At 41.8% G+C, this 19,782-nt stretch overlaps 1 protein-coding gene across 5 annotated transcripts in view; it reads right to left on the bottom strand.

Annotated features, from left to right (window-relative positions):
* Window positions 1–19,782, bottom strand: part of ATP8B3 (ATPase phospholipid transporting 8B3) — a 345,697-nt gene that overhangs the window by 29,557 nt on the left and 296,358 nt on the right. Inside the window, exon 27 of one of the 5 annotated variants that reach the window (XM_077475866.1) lies at window positions 4,886–5,486. The exons of the other annotated variants lie outside the window; for them this stretch is intronic. Coding sequence (XP_077331992.1) covers window positions 5,482–5,486 — 5 coding nt within the window. The 3' untranslated portion in view covers window positions 4,886–5,481. Of the gene's footprint in view, window positions 1–4,885; window positions 5,487–19,782 lie in introns of those variants that run through there. 5 annotated transcript variants of the gene reach the window in all.

Here is a 19,782-nt window from a genome sequence, read left to right on the forward strand (position 1 = left end):
AGCATGGAGACAAAAGTAGTAAGATTTTGGCCAGAGCCCTTAGAGATTCACTAGTCTCGAATAATATACATGGGATTCGCACTAAAACCGGCTGTATGACACGCGACTCTTCAAAAATTGCGGACGTGTTCCATGAATTTTATTCATCGCTATACAATATTCCCACACAAACTAGAAAACAAAACGATATTGGAACTCGAGCCCAGGCAATAGCATCCTATTTACTCAACTGTTCCATGCCCTCGCTCCCAAAAGAAGACACCGACATCCTCGAGCGCCCCATATCAAAAACAGAAATCTCTAACGCTATCCGTGACATGCCTAATGGGAAAAGCCCTGGCCCTGATGGACTGACCTCACAGTATTACAAATTATTTGATTCTCTTCTATCAGATCCACTTTCCAAAGCACTTAACGCCATTACACAAGAACACAAGGCCTCAGAAGAATTCCTCTCAGCACATATCACTATAATACCCAAACCGAATAAAGACCCCTCAGAATGTACTAATTACAGACCTATTTCCTTTCTTAACTTAGACTTAAAAATCTTAACCAAAATAATTGCAAATAGACTGAGACCACTATTAGAAAAACGTATAGGTCCCGAACAAGTTGGCTTCATGCCAAATCGTGAGGCAAAAGACAACACTACCAAATCTATAAACTTAATTCACCAGATGATACAGGATGGGGTCGGAGGCCTTCTCTTGTCAACAGACGCGGAGAAGGGCTTCGACCGAGTGGCATGGGATTATATGTTCAGGGTCTGTGAACATGTTGGTTTTGGAGAAAATATCATGAAATGGATATGATCAATCTATTCCAATCCCTGCGCCAAGATCAAAGTTAACGGGACATTATCTAAAAAGATATCCATCAATAACGGCACAAGACAAGGGTGCCCATTGTCACCGCTACTATTTATACTATCTATCGAACCCCTGATCAGAACAATTAACACCCATTCCGCAATTCATGGATTTGACATAAAAGGAAGAGAATTTAAGGTAGCTGCCTATGCAGACGACCTGCTATTTTATATTACCCAACCCCATATCTCAATCCCTAATCTTCTGAAAACCTTCCAAGATTTCCACCACCTTTCTAATTTCAAAATAAACCCAAAAAAACATGAAGCCTTAGGATTGAATTTAAACAAGAACACTGAATTACAGATGAGATCCAACTGCCCATTTAAATGGGAACGACACTCTCTGACTTATTTAGGAATCCGCCTTACTCAGAATACCAATTCTTTATTTTCACTTAACTTTCTCCCGTTGCTGAGGGATATAGAAAAAGATCTCAAACGATGGAGGCAGGGAAGTTTCTCCTGGTTTGGCAGGGCTGCCGTCTTGAAGATGGCAGTTTTGCCAAGACTGCTTTATCTATTCCATACACTCCCCATTGACATCCCCAACTCATTCTTTTCACACTTAACACGGATTCAACGAAATTTCCTATGGGCAAATAAGAAACCACGTATTCAACTCAATTACTTACAAAGACCCAAACATATGGGAGGGATTGGTTTACCCGACTTTAAGAAATATTATTATGCAGCCCAACTTTCAAGAATAGTAGATTGGCATTGCCGCACATCGCCCAAAGACTGGGTCAATGTAGAGAAAGCGCATTCTGACTTAGATATAGCGCATCTTCCTTGGTCGAATTATCCAACCTTGCCACTAACAATAAAATCTCACCCAACCATTAACTCCACCCTACGAATTTTTCACAAAATAGTTGCTACTAAAGGGATCTCATCGACCCTAGGACCACTGACATCACTAGCGAATAACCCGGACTTTATACCCGGTCTAAATAATAAAAAGATGTATACTTCCTTCCCCACCAATACTATCTTAGCAACTCATTGTATACAGAACAATAAGATGAAACCATTACAGGAAATGAGTAGAGATACCGTATCCCCCTCCATGACGAAATGGTCATATCTACAGATACATGATTTCATATCCAACAATAAAAATAAAGAAAATTTTTTCCGACCTTTAACAACTTTTGAACTTATTTGCGCTCGAAAAACACCCATCAAAAAAAACACTTCCATGATATACAAATGGCTGGTTGGGTCAGGGAAAGATGAACGGGACAAGTATAAACAAATCTGGGAAAGAGACCTTCAGATCAATATATCTTCAGCACAATGGGAAAAGGCCAATGTTTTTTATCCATAGATGTGCACTTAGCTCACGCATGCAGGAAACATCATATAAAACCCAATGGTACATTACACCATTGAAAAAAAGTCATTGGGATCACCGAGAATCTAAGCTTTGCTGGAGATGCAGTTCGGAGGCAGGCTCTTTCATGCACCTTTGGTGGGATTGCCCAATGATTTCCATTTTCTGGAACCAAGTCAGGCACTGGATGAAACTTATCACGAAATCAGAGAGAACCCCAGATGCCGCCTGGTGTCTTTTACATATAACTGACCTTTCTTACAGATCATACAAAAAATCCCTCAGTCGACATTTCCTTAATGCGGCCAAATGTCTAATTCCCCTATACTGGAACTCAAAAAACATCCCTTCCATTACTGAATGGCTTGCAAAAATTAGATATATATTTGAAATGGAGGAAATCGTTGCTACAAAACGGGGAAATATAACACAATTTTTACATATATGGGAACCCTGGTGTACTTTTATTAAAACAGAGGCTTACCAAATTTTACAACACAACTGAAATCTATATATAAACACTCCCAAATTTTCTACTTCTGCAGATATAAAAGACACTGAAATGCTTTTCTTACATGATTACTACACCAGACAAACAGGTTTTTGTTCTGGTCTATGTTTTTTGATTTCTTAACCTAATAAAACGAGATGCTGACACATGTGCTTACTGCAACGTTTATAATTGTATTAGTCAATAATACATGCTATTTTGTTATTCGAACGTTTATAATGTACGATGTTAAGTTCATTACTATATTTCACTAATGTCTATATTTCATTTACTAATGATTGTACACATGCTATTCTACTCAATAAAATTTATTGTGACAAAAAAAAAGAACATTAACAGAATGTTAAGAACAGAATGTTAAGAACAAAAATCTAAAACAAAAACACAAACAACCCATTGTAATTAAAGGGAGAAAGTTAGTCAGATAAGGATATATGGAGGAAAGCTATTGAATGGAAGAGAGAAAGAGTCACAGAAGTAAGAACGGTCATGAAACTGTTTGGTAGCAATGTAAAAAGTGAAGACCTTATTAAGGCTATTAAGAAAAGAGGAACTTGACGTTGAACAAAGATATTGCCTGTTACAATATAGGGGAAATAATTTATTTGTAAAAATGTTTACATATGAGTGGCAAAATCGGGGTCACATACAGGGAGTCCTGCTATTAGAGGCATGAAGTGTTTTGATTGTGTTGCTAACCTATACTATTGTAAAGTTGATAGAGTTAATACAATTGGTGCAATATTGGTGCTAAAAGGGGGGGGGGTTTGCAAATAAATATAGAGGAAAATGTGGAAGAATGCATTCTAAATGAACGAATGAATGGAAGGGCCAGTGAATGAGAATGAAGGAATGAGAAGGTGTTTTATTATATCAAGAAAAAAAATAATTATGGTTTATGAATTCACATTTAATGATTGAAAAACCAAAGGCAAGGTTATTTTGTGTATGTCTTAAAATGTGTACAAGGTTAAGATGAAATGTATCGTGTTTCTATTCCTACGTATGTGTAGGAGGGGGAAAAAAGGTGAAATTATAAATACCTTAAGCCCTTGTACACACGGTCGGAGAGTCCGTCGGAATGTGTCCTATCGGACCGTGTCGTCGGATAATCCGACTGTGTGTGGTATGCATCGGACTGATTCCGTCCGAATATCCGTCTGACCCAATTTTCCAACATGTTGGAAATATTTCCCGACCAACTGGGCCGGTCGGACCTAATCCAATCATGTGTAGAGAATTTTGATCGGACCAAGTGCCACGCATGCTCACATTCAAATTCCGACACGGAAGTGCTCGTTCAGGTAAAACTACTGCTCGTAAGCGATATAGCACATTCGTCACGCTGCAATGTTAAAAATTCTTTCATCAAGCGCATTCTCTTTTTCTTTACAATGCTGCAAGAATTAAAGAGGAAGTAAACCCCTTCAAACCACTTTGACCTACAGGTAAGCCTAGATTAAGGCTTACCTGTAGGTCCAAGCAATATCTCCTAAACCTATATGGTTTAGGAGATATTTGCCCGAAAATGGGCACCGCTGTCTACGGCGCATGCGCCGTAGACAGCGGCGCGCAGGCGCACTAAATGCGGCAAGTCCAAGAATGGATTTGCCTAATTTGTCGACTCCCGTGCGCATGCGCGGGAGTGACGTCATCGCGGCTTCGCCGAATGGCAGCGGCGGAGCTGCAAGACGCGACTCCCGTGCGCATGCGCGGGAGTGACGTCATCGCGGCTTCGCCGCTGTCATTGGTCGGAGCTGCGAGACGCCACCAGCAAGATGGATGCGGCGGACTACAGGGATCAGCGGCGACTTCGCTGGCTCCTGTGTCAGGTAAGTGACACATAATGAGCTACTATGCGATGCATAGTAGTCCATTATGCTTTACCTTTGCAGGGAAAAAAAGAGGAAGTAAACCCATCAGGGTTTACTACCTCTTTAACTTCTTTTGATGCTCATAGTCACACACACTTCTCCCGAACGGATTTCATTACTCTTTTTTAACCATTTCAGCAATACAATTTTATTTTGCGTCACATCTACACAATTTTAGATTAGGTTTTTTCTTTTTTGGATGTTTTTTTTGGGGGGGGGGGGGGGATTTCCCTAAAAATCTCCTTTAAAGACAGTTTGCTCATTTCTCCTTATTTATTTTTATTTTTTTGTGTGTAAACTTACAACAACATTATTGTATTTTTTATATTTTCTTTTTCTTTTTTAATCTACAGTAGGTTGTTTAGTGTTGTTACCCCTTGTTATTTAGTTCACTTTGTATTTTTGAAATGTACCTGCCTGCTCACAAATAAACTGTACTTTTGGAAGGAAAACACATTACACAAGTATTTCATCAAACAAAAAATTAATTTATTTTGTTCGCTAGAAACTAAAAATTGGAACGCAGCACTGGAGAAACTTCTTAACTTTAATGCAGCCTTTGGCCCCCAGGGCAGACATGACTAAATTATATATTAAAAAATTGTTGGCCTGAGGAGTAGATATCTCCAGGAGAGAAGTCTGGTCCCGAAGTCCGAGAGAGCAGGAAATTCAGATGCCATTTCTGTCCCCAAGATGTGGATCTTCAAGAGGCTGCATCTTCTGGCAGACCAGGCTCAACCCAGGCCATCACTCTCTCGTCTTCCTTCGGGACTTCCCACCAGGCATCCTTCCAGGCTGTGGCTGGGCTCCTGTAGCTGGGGCAGGAGAAGGAGGGCGTTGGTCAACCTCCTGGCTGCCACTTGCCACAGCCTCCCCCCGACTGAGGTCATCCTGTGTATGAAAAGGGGACATAGTTTTAGTTTTTTGATCATCAATCACACCATTTTGTGCTCCTGGCTTTTGCTAATTGAATGTTAATAAATAGAACAGACTATCATTCTGACACCAGCATTTTTCTTTCCCGTCCTAATCCTTTTTGGTCACTACTGTCTCTTGAGATGTAAACCACTTTGAGAAATCACAACTTACTGATCAATAAGAACATCTAGTTAACATCATTAAATGTAACACAAGAAATATGTTCAACAATGCAATACCTGTCTCAAGCTGGGCCCCACCACATGGTGCTGCCTGGAAGGCCCAGGTTGTACATCAGAAGCCTCAGCTGGGGGTGAAGGATGCCTTGGAGGAAGCCTGGAGAGTGGTGCCCTGAGTGGTGGCCTGGGTACCCCTTGGTCTACCAGAAAATGCAGCCTGTCAAAGTGAACCATCCTGGGGTAATAAACAGCATCTGTATCTCCTGCTCTCAAGGACTCTAGGTGCTTCTTTCTCTCCCTGAGATATGTCATCTTCATGGCCACAATTTTACGATTCAGATAGGTCATGTCTGCCATGGGGACCATGATCCGCAACAAAGCAAGCAGTTTCTCCAGTGCTGCGTTCCTCTTTGATCTGTCAGTATAAAACTTGTTGTGGAACTGCCACAGGCAGGGCATCTCCATGTACAGTTCTATGAATAGCCCTATAAAGTTTGCATTGGTGAATGGGTCCATATTGTCTGCAAGACACAACACAAGACAAACCCTCAAATACTAATAATGCAATTAAAATCCCTCCTAATCTTGTCCCAACATTGGCCTGGATAGAAGCAGTCTAGTCTAGTGAAGCACCAAGTTAAAAATGTTACCTTCGTTTCCACGTTCGTCGCGTCCGTGCCTCACACTCTCCTCCCAGATCGTACGGACGATACACACGTGTTGCGTTTTAAATACAGTGCGCATGCGTGAAACTCCGCCCGCCCCTGACGTTCTTTCCAGACTATTCCCCACCCCTTCGCTTCCCGCGCAGTGGGGAGAGCACCTGGCGGAGAGAACGCAGGTGTGCACTAATAGTTCCACTAACGAGGAGGAGGGTGAGGAAAGCCCGGAGCCTGAAACGTCCCGATCCAGGAAGGCAAGATTTAAGGCCTCAAATATGTCTTTTGGAGAGATGTTGGAGATGGTTGACATATTGAACAGGACCGACTATGATGGGAAGTATGGACCTTACCCAAACCCAAATATCAGAAAGGCCAAGATCAAAGAAAGTTGTGAAGAGTCTTCTGAAGGGGGGCGTGGCTTGCACGCGTGCAGAATGGCAGCTTAAGCCAGGAGCTCTTGTCAGCCGGCCGGACATCCAGAGCGATACCCAGTGAGCCAGCATCCACTCCCGGAGAGGTCCCGGAGCACTCCGCCACGATGTCCCGCAAAAGAAAAGAGGAGAAAAACCTCGAGAAGCTCACGGCGCTCTCCTTCCAGCGCGAGAGACACAGCCAAGATGGCGCCGGCGGGACCGCCGCGCGCCCATCCTCGGCCTATACAGATCTTCCAAGCAGCGATCCTGGCGATGCAGAGGGGGAATCACTACCATCCTCCTTCACCAATTCACCGCCGGTCTCCCCGTCCTCCAGGAGCCCCGTTAAAGCGCGGATGCGCTTGGATACAGCGGACAGGGCCCAGACCACAGTGAGTACTGAGCTGCACAATTCACACGCCATATCTTCCCTGCAATCCTCCATAGTGGCCTTCCCTACCTCAGGCCAGCCGGTCCTTGATACTACTATGAAGGACATGCTCCTCTCACTGCAATCATCCCTCATGACCAACTTGTCATCCCTGATTCACAAATTTACTACAGACATGCGACAGATGGGGGACAGGGTGCAGTATATGGAAGATAAAATGGAGGAATGTGCGGACACTGTTAACGATTTAGTTGACACATGTATGGCCCAGAAAGAAGATACTGACTGGATCAAATCAAAAATCGCAGATCTCGAGGACCGCTCCCGCCGCAATAATATCAAGATACGCGGCATACCGGAGACGGTCCTTCCCCCTGACCTGCACAAATACGCGACCACCATGTTCTCTAGTATGCTGCCTGAGTTGACACCTATTGAACTCACTATAGACCGCATACACCGGATCCCTAAACCGGGTCACTTGGCGGACACGGTTCCCAGGGATGTGCTATTAAGGATCCACTTTTACCAAGCGAAAGAACAAATCCGCTCTAGAGCTAGAACCCTCACTACATTACCTGCCCCTTATGCAGACATTCAACTTTTTGCTGACCTATCACAGCATACTCTTCAAATGCGCAGACAGTTGAAATCCATTACTAAAGCTCTCACAAACCATAAAAGCGTCTATAAATGGCGCCACCCAGCCACTGTCCTGGTCCTGTATAATGGAATCCCTCATACCATCTCCACGGTTGAAGGAGGTATGAAACTATTACACTCATGGGGCATCAGTCCAGAGGTACCAAGTGGCAATTCTGCAGCACCCAGGAGATATAGCTCCCCACCTAAAGGATCTCTCCGCAGGAGCTACCACCCACAGATGAAATAAAATTTTGATACCTATCTTTTCTCCGTTTCCTCATACGGAGCTACCTAAAGAATTCGGTCCGGCTGACCGTCTCCTCCATTGACCTTAGAGCCCGAACTTTCCCCCTGGTTAAGACAGCGCCCTTAGGGATGAACACTGCTGACTTGTTCTTCTTAGTTCACGTTCCAGCGTCATATGCTATTCTGTTTTTCTTTTTTGTTTTCACTTGTTTTGCACAAAGTTATCCCGTTGCCTTGTTTTCTCACCTTGAATTGCATCTACAGAGCATTACCTAGAGTAATCGCACCAATCTCGCCTCATACATTAAACTTCTGGACGACGCCGTGGACCCTTCATCCACCAGCCTACCTGGACTCTTTCCTCAACCCCTGAAGAAATGATCACCTTGACGTCAGCTGCCCTACTTCTCCCAACTGTAAGTGCACCAATCAGTTTCTTTCACCCACTGGTACCACAATGTCAATTACTGTAGTCTCCCTTAATGCGAAAGGCTTAAACCACCCGGCTAAACGCACATCATTGTGGAAAACGGCCTTATTGCTCAAAAGCGATCTAATATGCGTCCAGGAAACGCATTTTACGCAAGAATCCTCGCCCCGGTGCCAGCACAAAGCATTTCTCCATATATTTCAATCCTCCTACTCCAAAAAACAGCGTGGAGTAATGATCGCTGTCCGGGACACAGTCCTCTTTCAACTACAGAACTGCATCATGGACACGGAAGGTCGCTACATCATCTTGGTTTGCACACTCAACAACGTCGAATACACATTGGTTTCATTGTATGCACCGAACCATCGTCAGATGTCCTTTCTAAGGGACCTATTGGATAAGGTTAATACTCATAGGAGTGGTGCGGAGATTTTAATCTCGTACCAGATTATGGTATAGATTCCACTGCTGGGATTAAGAGAACTGCCTCACCACTAAGCAAATTTTTGTATTCAAATGATATGTTCGACGTGTGGAGGTGTTGTCACGCGAGTGAACGCGACTATACGTACTAATCACCGCGCTACAACACCTACTTACGCATAGACCTGTTTATTGCTGATAAATGCCTGTTACAAAAAGTGTCAGCTTCGGAGATCCACGCCACCACCTGGTCAGACCATGCTCCTATTAGTATTTCTATCGATGCTAAATCGCCTCTGTCTAATTCATTTCTCTGGAGAACAAACAATTACCTTCTCCATAATCCACGTACTGCAAATTCTCTCAAACAACAACTAGAAGAATTTTTCTCTATTAACTCTCAATCAGTGTCTGATCCGGTGTTGGTGTGGAGAACCCACAAAGCTGTTATCAGGGGTGTCTTTCTCCAACTGGGGGCCAGGGAAAAGAAACAGAGATCATTAAAATTAGATCAAATTACAGCTGCCATTGAATCCACTGAATCCCGAAACAAACAGAACCCCTCCCCCGCACTCCAAACACAAATTTTTAAATTATGCCACGAACTTCGCTTTCTCCTACTAGAAGCCTATGGGAGAACCCTCACCAAGCTTAGAGCATCTACATATTCAACAGGTAACAAAGCAGGAAAATTACTGGCCTTGAGAATAAAAGGGTACAAAACCAAATCCAAAATTCCGTTCCTGTTTCACCCTCACTCCAAACAAAAAATCCTGAAACCCCATGAGATTGCTAACGCGTTCGGGTCCTATTATAAAGATCTTTATAATCTCAGAGACGACAAGCACACTGTGCAACCATCGAAGGAGGAAATAAACAAATTCTTAGAGCATATTAAACTCCCTTCCATCTCACAGGAACAGTTAGCTAACCTTAATGCTCCTTTTACAGTCCCTGAGATACTAAGTGCTATTAATAGGCTTCCAAACCTTAAATCCCCAGGACCAGATGGACTTAATGGGGAATACTACAAATCCTTTCAAAATATTCTAGCTCCTACACTTTGCGAGGTCTATAATTCCGCTGTATCTTCCTCCTCCTTCCCATCAGAGATGCTAAGTGCAATAGTTGTTACGCTTCCAAAACCTGGAAAAGAACCAAGTGTCCCCAAAAACTTCCGCCCTATATCCTTATTAAACGTAGATGTCAAGATTTATGCCAAAATTATAGCCAATCGACTGATCGACATCATCCCCAATCTTATACACAAGGACCAATCCGGCTTCACAAAAGGCCGCCAGTCCTCTGATGCCACTAGAAGGATGATTGACATTATTCACCACGCAGGGAGCTCGGGTACCCCCTCTGTACTCTTGTCCCTAGACGCCGAAAAAGCGTTTGACAGAGTGCACTGGGGGTACCTGTCTTCTACACTACAAAAATTTGGCTTTACTGGCCCAATATTCAACGCTATTATGGCACTATATTCCTCTCCCTCAGTCCAAGTGTATTCTGCTGAAGCACTATCTTCCCCATTCGCTATATCCAATGGCACTAGACAGGGGTGCCCCCTATCCCCCCTAATATTCAAGCTAGCACAATCGATTCGCACAAACTCTTTAATTAAAGGTATCACCATAGGAGACCGAGCACATAAAATCAGCTTATTTGCGGATGACGTAATCCTCATGCTATCTGATCCCCTCACCTCCCTCCCGGCGGTCCAAGAGACGCTAGCCTTGTTCAGTGAAGTTTCCTACTATAAAGTCAATGACACTAAATCCTGCATATTGAATCTAGGAGTGGATTCCACTACTAGCCTGATTTTACAGCAACAAACGCCATTCACTTGGGCAGATAAAAACATATCTTATCTCGGAGTCCAACTAACCAAAACGACAGCAGAACTATTTTCACATAACTTCATCCCTTTTAAAACCAAACTACAGGAGGATCTGCGCAGGCTGGCGTCTCTCGAGCTGTCCTGGATGGGCCGTTTAGCGGCCTTTAAAATGATGCATCTCCCCCAAATCCTGTAATTATTCCGAACACTCCCTATAATTATTCCTGCGAAATACTTCAGATCCCTACAGTCCCTACTCTCCTCTTACATGTGGCAAGGCAAAAAGAGCAGAAGCGCACACACAAAATTGATCAAACACCGTAGGGCTGGGGGCGCTGGATATGTTGACTTTCAGGATTATTATATGGCATCAATACTGACCCAAACTAAAGATTGGTTCTCACCCTTTCCGTTTACTGAGTGGGGACAAATTGAAGCCTCTTACACTCCAGGGAAGAACCTCTCCGCATGGCTCCTATCTAACCCTAGACCCCCACCCCGCTGTACTCACACATTCCCCCTACGATGGTTGCTACAGCCCAAGTCTGGAAAAAATGTGTTCGTCTCGGCCAAACATACCCTACTAAAACTGCTATACAAATCCCCTTACAAGTAATGCACTATAAGATAGACCTAATCTCTTTTAACCAATGGCAACACAGTGGCATCCTATATATTAATGATCTCTTCGCCAACAACAAACTTAAATCCTTTCACAACCTGCAAGAGGAATTTCATATTCCTGACACTGACTTCTACCTCTATCTCAGAACGAGACACTACCTACTCACAAACCCACAGCGGACTTGCACACTACCCCACCTCGCTTGGAAATTCTTCAAGACCCAACCTACTACCAGTAAAGGTATTTCCCTTTTCTATACCTTACTTTAACAGAAAGATGTTTTTACCAAAAACAATTAGTTGCTTGCATGGGAATCGGATCTAGGCCATACATACACCTCGGACCAATGGGCTACAGCATATAATTCCACATTTAAGGTTACCAAATGCTCCAATCTTTGGAAACTATCTATCAAGATAATACAGCATTGGTACTTGACTCCTACGAGGACATCAAAATTTTGTGCGTCCCAAACCGACCGATGCTGGAGACATTGTGGCGGCAAAGGGGACATGCTTCATACATTTTGGAGCTGTCCCAAGCTGAGGCCCTTTTGGGAGTCAATTTTCCAACTACTTTCTGACTTAGCCCATGTACCAGTAACCCCACAGCCCGGCTTGGCAATTCTTTCCCTAAATCTAGATATGTATTCCAAACAAGTCAGACATGTGATACTACATGTCTTACACTCAGCCAGACTGTGTATTACTCGAATGTGGAAAAATTCTTCACCACCAGTGGTGAAACTGACCCACCTACACTTCACCTAAGAGCAAACGATAGCACGCTGCCATGGTACCCAACAACACACATCCCAGGTATGGCTCCCATGGTCAACATGGGTCAACCACCATAATACCCTTCCATTACCGTAAGAGAGCAGAGTCATAAAACCGATCGCAGATATCCGAATACAGGAGCGTCAACGGGGCTATCCTTTGCATTATAGTTATGATCAGTCGGTGAATGGCGGGCCGTTTCCGGGGGAGGAGTCTGTGATGGTGCGTGTCAGCACCTAGCGTCCTGGTGTGCTCCATGGCCCCCGCCGTCCGTAGAATGCCGCTGAGTGCGGCTCCCTGCTAATCCCCCCCAGCCGACCCCCTTGACTTGATCCTGACCCCCTTGGAAAACGAGGATTTTTCCCCCCGCCTATCCTCCTACCTTCCCTCTCAGTCTCTCCCCCCGGTCCGGGACGGGCATCGGCGCTCTGGGTGACGATCCGGACCTATAATGGAGTCCGTGGGGCTCCGGCGGGTGTGTGGACGTGTGCCGGCGTGATCGGTTTACTGGAACAGCGGGCAGTGCAGGGCTGCGCTTCGGAGGACTTCGGTGTGCTTCGCTAAACCTCGGAAAGCCAGCTGTGAGTTCCGGACGCCACCTACTGGACAAAGTAAGATAAAGCACCCAGGACTCAGGAAGGTATCGTATTGTATTGCACTGACAAAAAGGCAGAAATCTAATGAAGGTCAGTAAAAAAAAAAAATGGGGGCTGAATCTGAAAGAAAAGGTTGAATATTTGAACGCTAAACATATCATATAACTATAACAACAAGGTAAACCTCATTATAAAGCAAACGGTAAATGGTAAATGAACGGAAAAATTATAAGAAAAAAAAGGGTTAAAAATATATCGGACCGTAATACCCGTTAAATAGGGGAATGCTTGGAAAATTTACTTGTAAGGGTCAAGATATAAGCAGGAACATACAATTTCTGTGGCGTAACATCAGTGCCAAGACAATTCGTAAATATAGTGATAAAATAATCTCTCAGCAGTTACGGGAGGCTGTCGATACCCCAGGACAATAAATAAATAAATAAATAAAAAAAAGGGGGAGAGAGAAAAGGGAAGAGGAACACATATAATAATAGCAATAAAAGGTGTTCAACTATTGCTGAGCAAGATGAAGGGAAAATCAGCAAAAGCAGGGGCCACCCCAAAATCCCCACGCCGGAGCTTAGTAGCCAGTCCAGGTGCAATGAATAAATACGTCACACAGACGGCAGCCACAGAGAAGCAGCAAGTAGAAAAAGCGCAATTGCAACACACAAAAACTCAACAGACAGAAACCAGTGACAAAAGGGAAAGAGAAAAAAACAAAAAGGAGAAAAGAAAACATCAAGCGCTAAATAGCTCCGTACAGGACCTGGAAACATTGGCTGATGTCCTATTAGAAGAAGGATCAAGATTAACAACTGAACCAGATTGTATGGTTGAACCATTAATAATTCAACAGATACAGCAGGATAACCTCCAGGTTTTGCCCACTAAAGAAGAGATGATCTCTATGTTTGCAGCTCTGGAAAATACCATGAAATCCGAAATGGAAAAATTACACAAAAACCTTGGTCACATACTGGAAAGGGTAGAAGAAGTGGAAAAAACAGTGGAAAAAGAAACGAAGATAATAAAGAATCTGGAAGTAGAAATTCAAAACTTAAAAATAATACAAAAAGATCAAGCATACAAGATCGAAGAACAAGAAAATAGACATAGAAGGAAAAACCTTAGAATACGTGGGGTGCCAGACGCACAACAACGTGAAGATCTGACAGAAATAATTAAGAAGATCTGTAATCCCTTAATGAATAAAGAAATAACTAATGAGATAAAAATAGTGAGGGTGCATAGAATAAGGAAACCCAAGGGTCTCCCACAAGAAATGCCACGGGATATCATAGTGCGATTCCAAAATGAAGAGGAAAAATATCAAATATGGAAGAATATAAGATTAAAAGCACCTTTAAGATATGAAGGAAAAGACATTCAAATATTCCAAGATTTCTCACAAGAAACTTTGAAGAGCCCTAAAACCGTTATTGACAATATTGGTAGAGAACGAAGTGCAGTATAATTGGGGCTTTCCTGCAAGTTTGATAGGGAGGAAAAATGGTCGGATAGCAAGACTGAGATTTATAGAAGAAATCGCAGAATTTTGTGGAAAATTGGGGATCCCGGTCCCGGGAGGGGGGAGGCGATGGGGGGAGGACGAAAACTGGTCCCGCCCCTCGGTGCCTGGGGAGGGGGGGGGGAAGTGAGATAGAGAGAGATGTAAATTAGTGGAGGAGGGAGTTTTAGCCTGGTGGGACGTTTCTCTTCCTGGTCCGGCCCGGTCCCCTCCCCTCCCCCTCTTCGTTGGGGGGGAGGGGGGTGGGAGGGGTTGGGTTAGGGGGGTCGGGGGGCGGGGGTGCCCCTAATGGGTGTGATAACCACCTTGCCAATAGAAGGCGAGATGGGCGATGGCATCATGAAACAGAATTCCACCCTAGGGCCAAGGGATAATTGGAACGAGGGTGTTCCAGATAAAAGGTCCCGGACCAATGGGTCAACTATACATCTGGTGGGGGGACAGGGAGGGGGGAGAGCGGGGAGGGTTAAGGGGAGGAGGGAGGGAGGGGGGTAAAGGGAAGGGTGGGAGGGTTAAATCTGTTAACACGAAACCACAGCTCCTAGAAAAAAATGTTAGGAAATTTTTTAAGTACGTATAATGTTAGAAATCAAAATAGCAACATATAATGTTAGAGGAATGAATTCTCCAAAAAAAAGAAACAACATACTAAGGGAGATAGAGGGATACTCTGTGGATATCGTGTTTTTACAAGAAACGCACCTGACGCAAGATTTATGTACTAGATTAAATACACAGAAGTACCCAACGTGGTATTACGCAGATACCCCAACAAGGGGCTCCAGGGGAGTGGCAATTGGGATCTCTAAAAAAGTCAAATGGAAAATGGAAGAAATAACAATAGATCCACAGGGGGGGTTTCTATTAGTAAAAGGATGTATAGAAAGAAATAGATATACATTAGTAAATATATACTGTCCCAATGAAGGCCCAAAAAAATATCTGAATAAAATCCTGAATAAATTAGAAATACCTAAACAGGGTCATATAATTCTGGGTGGGGATTTAAATTTTGCCATGGATCCGTATATAGATAGTACTTCACGGGGTATGGTACATGAAATTAAACAACATGGAATCTTAAAAAAGAAGATGGCCCAGCAACAATTAATGGACACGTGGCGAATATTTAATATGGGGAAAAAAGATTACACATATTATTCCACAGTACACGACATGTATGTCAGACTGGACTACATACTCGTCGACCATGAATTATTAGAAAACATACTAGAAGCAAAAATAGGATCCATAACCCTTTCAGATCATGCACCGGTTATAATAAAATTAAAAGATCCAGGAAAAGAATTTAGCAAAGGGATATGGAGACTTAATGAGTCCCTATTAGAAAACGTGGAAACAGAAAACATCCTCAAAAATGAAATTGAACAATATTTTTTATTGAAGGACTCGGAAGAGATCCCAAGGGCTACTCTCTGGGAGGCCCATAAAGCTTTAATTAGGGGGAAATTAATCTCTATAGGGTCCTGGAAAAAAGAAAGAAAGTGAAAAGCAGCAAAATGATTTAAAAGAAGAACTATATTTATTAGAACAGAAACATAAGTCTCATCTCGATAAAAACATATATAAAGAAATAATACATAAACGTACCCAATTAAAAAACAGAATGGAACAAGAAGTAAGAAAAATCTACAAAAATGTAGCAAAAGAGAGATATATGTGGGGAAACAAGACGGGGAAACATTTGGCCAGATTGGTAAGAGATAAAAAAGCTATTAACTATATAGAAAAGATTAAGAACGCGAAAGGCGAAATAAAATATAGAACATCAGAAATAGCAGAAGCGTTTAAAACATATTATGGTGCCCTATACTCAATTAGGACTAGGGAGACTAAAAGTCAAAAGGAGACAAGAAAAATCAAAATACAGGAATACCTGAAGGAAATAGTCCTACCAAAAATAACTCCAGAGATGGCCAGAAACTTAGAGGACCCGATTACCCCAGAAGAAATAGAAAACGCAATAAAGGATATGCCCAATGGGAAAAGCCCAGGACCTGATGGTTTTACCATCAGATATTATAAAAAATTTAAACAACAACTGGTCCCCCAGCTATGTAAATTTTGGAACAAACTGGCAGAGGATGAGTCCATGAGAAAAGAATCACTATTAGCAAATATAACCCTTATACCAAAACCTGGTAAAGATCCTTCGATCTGTGCTAATTATCGTCCAATAGCGTTGCTGAACACGGATACTAAATTATATGCAAAAGTATTAGCAACGAGGGTAAAAAAACTACTCCCAGAAATGATTAATGGAGACCAAGTAGGGTTTGTCCCAGGAAGGGAGGGACGAGATAACAGCCTTCGAACGCTGTTACTAATGGGGAAGGATGGAGAAACTAAACCTCCAATGATATTGGTTTCGATTGATGCTGAAAAAGCTTTCGATCGAGTAGACTGGAGCTTTATCATGGCAACACTACAGACATACGGCTTTGGGCCAAAAATGATGAAATGGGTGAATAACTTATATATGTATCCATCAGCCAGAGTGGGGGTTAATGGGAGTATGTCGTCTGCCTTTGATATGCATAATGGTACAAGACAGGGGTGTCCCCTCTCGCCCTTATTATATGTAATAGCCCTGGAACCCCTATTAGCAAAAATTCGAACTAACTCAGTCATAGAGGGAATAAGAATGGGGGGGGAAGAACATAAAGTGGCGGCATATGCAGATACTCCTATATATGACTAACCCCCAGACATCGTTATCAGGTCTGATAAAGGAGATAGGAGATTATGGGGCTCTCTCTAATTTTAAAATAAACCCAATCAAAACGGTCATTCTGAATATCGGCTTAGATTCGCAAGAAGAAGAATTGACACGGCATAAATTCCCTTTCACATGGGAAAAAAAAAAAATAATATACTTAGGGATTAAAATAACAAAGTCAATTCAAGGGTTATATCAAGCTAATTATATCCCACTAATAAATGAAATCAAGGAGTTACTCACAAGGATGAACAAAGGTACAATATCTTGGATGGGAAGAATTAATGTGTTGAAGATGGTGGTATTGCCAAAAATAACATATAAAATGCAAATGCTTCCGATAAAAATACCAATTTGTTTTTTTAATATAATAAGAGCGTTATTCCTAAAATTTATATGGCAAAATAAAAAACCTAGGATAAAATATAATTTATTAACAAGGAAAAAAAACCGGGGAGGAATGGCACTACCAGATATACACAGATATCACTTAGCAATCACTATATCGAGATTGGTCGAATGGTCAAACCCAACCACTAAAAAGAAATGGGTAAAAATGGAGGAGATATTGATGGGGTCACAATTACAAAAAAATATTTGGATTCCACCAAAATTTAGAGCAATTAGTAGTAGGACACACGAAATCACACTAACGACACTGAAAAAATGGGACACAATACAAAAAAAAAACAAATGGCAACACAATTCACCCTTAATCCCTTTAGAGGGCACGAGCTTCTTTACACCAGGACACGACACTCCATTAGGGAAACAAATGAAGGACTTACAATTAAAAGACATTATAAGGGAGGGGAGGTTAATGCCAAAACTTGATTTAATGATGAAGCATAAATGGCAAAGGTTAAAAGATTGGGAATATCACCAGATTCAGCACTTTGTGAACTCCATCCCAAAACCATTAAGAAATGAAAGTAGTTTAACACTAATAGAAAAATTATGTATAAGGAAGTCAGCAGTTAAGCATTGTGTCTCACGAATATACGATGGCCTCTCTGAACTAGAGGGCCAAGGAAATATCCCACCTATAGTCAAATGGGAGAAAGATCTTGGCTATAGAGTGGATGAGACCCAAATGATTAACTCGATATATGATTCCATATATGATATAAGATCAATTGAAGTAAATTACAAATGCTTAATGAGATGGCACTTAACACCAGATAAACTACATCAAATTCATCCCTCCAACTCCAAACTATGTTGGAGAGAATGTGGTATACCAGGATCAATTTTTCACTTCTGGTGGAAATGCCCAGTAATAAATCAATACTGGAGTAAAATAATAGAATATATAGAGAAGATAACAGGGCAAAAAATACCTTTATCCCCAGGAGAGTGTTTGTTTGTGGGAGTAGAGGAAAAGATGAGTAAGCAACCCAAAAGAAGAACAAGAAATTCATTAATACCCGTTTTACTTAATGCTGCAAAAGCCATAATACCAAAAAATTGGTTACAGGTGAAAGGACCCACGATAAGAGAATGGATTCAAAAAATCGAATATATAAATAATATGGAGTATCTAAGAAAAATGGAGGAAGACAGAATGACACAATTCCGTAGAACATGGGAAAAATTGAGAATATTTAAAAAGACGAAGCATTATACACAAGCATTAATGGAATGAAGAGCTGTGGAGATAGGGAAGGTTAACAGATAATTAGAGAAGAGGGAAGGGTGGGAGTGGTATAGCTGAATTAAATAAAGAATAAATGATTAGGATAAGGTAATAACTATATGTGGGCAAATATAATTTAGGATATGATAGTTTCACTCATTGTTTTCTCTATTTTCTGTGTTTTCTCCCTCTAAAATGAATATAGTCTTCTCTTTTTAATTGGATAAACATTAAACTGATATTAGGTATAACGAGAAGATTAAAAAAAAAAAAAAAAAAAAGGGAGATAGTGAAAAGAAAAAGATACCTTGCCACAATGATGTAAACAACAAAGATTAGGATTCTGAGAGTCAAACTGATTAGAAATCACTAATAACAAGAATCCTACTGAGTGGCAAAAAAAAACAAACAAAAAAAAAACACCATAATACCCTTCCATTACCGTAAGAGAGCAGAGTCATAAAACCGATCGCAGATATCCGAATACAGGAGCGTCAACGGGGCTATCCTTTGCATTATAGTTATGTTGTCAAGCATACGTATTATGATATTTTTCCTTTAGCTGAACCTAATGTACTAAACGAATAGTATTCTATTCACCATTAGAGGGGTGGACTTCCCTCCTGGTCACAGCATTGCTCCCGTGAGGGGTGTCCAGGGGGGAAGCTCCAATGTCCCCTCAGATAATTTAGCAACAAGATAACATCTCTATTGCTAGTAACTGCCTGTATTTTGAATAACTGTACATTTACCCTTGTACTTGATCTAATCTGGGCTAATTCCAATACCGGCAAGGCAACGAATCTATGTCTTTTGATACCACTGTACTGCACTGTTATTTGCAATACTTGTCAAATTCTAATAAAAATTATATTTCAAAAAAAGAGTCTTCTGAAGAATTTTGGGGTACACCGATCCAAGGATCAACTGAGAAAACGCTGGTCAGACCTGAAACTGAGGGAGCACGAGCAGTACCTAAGGATCAAGCGTGTTCTTAAAAAAAGTAAGTAGTTGTCATGTGTTCATATGATTATTCTTGCTTGCATACATGCTCCATGTGCTTTGATTTCATGTTGTGCATTTTAAAATGGCCACTTTCAAGGTCATGGTTTCGTTCGTTCGTA

This window comes from Lithobates pipiens, unplaced genomic scaffold, assembly GCF_037356315.1.
Source record: "Lithobates pipiens isolate NorthernLeopardFrog02 unplaced genomic scaffold, aLitPip1_a1.2 Scaffold_13, whole genome shotgun sequence".
NCBI lineage: Eukaryota > Metazoa > Chordata > Amphibia > Anura > Ranidae > Lithobates > Lithobates pipiens.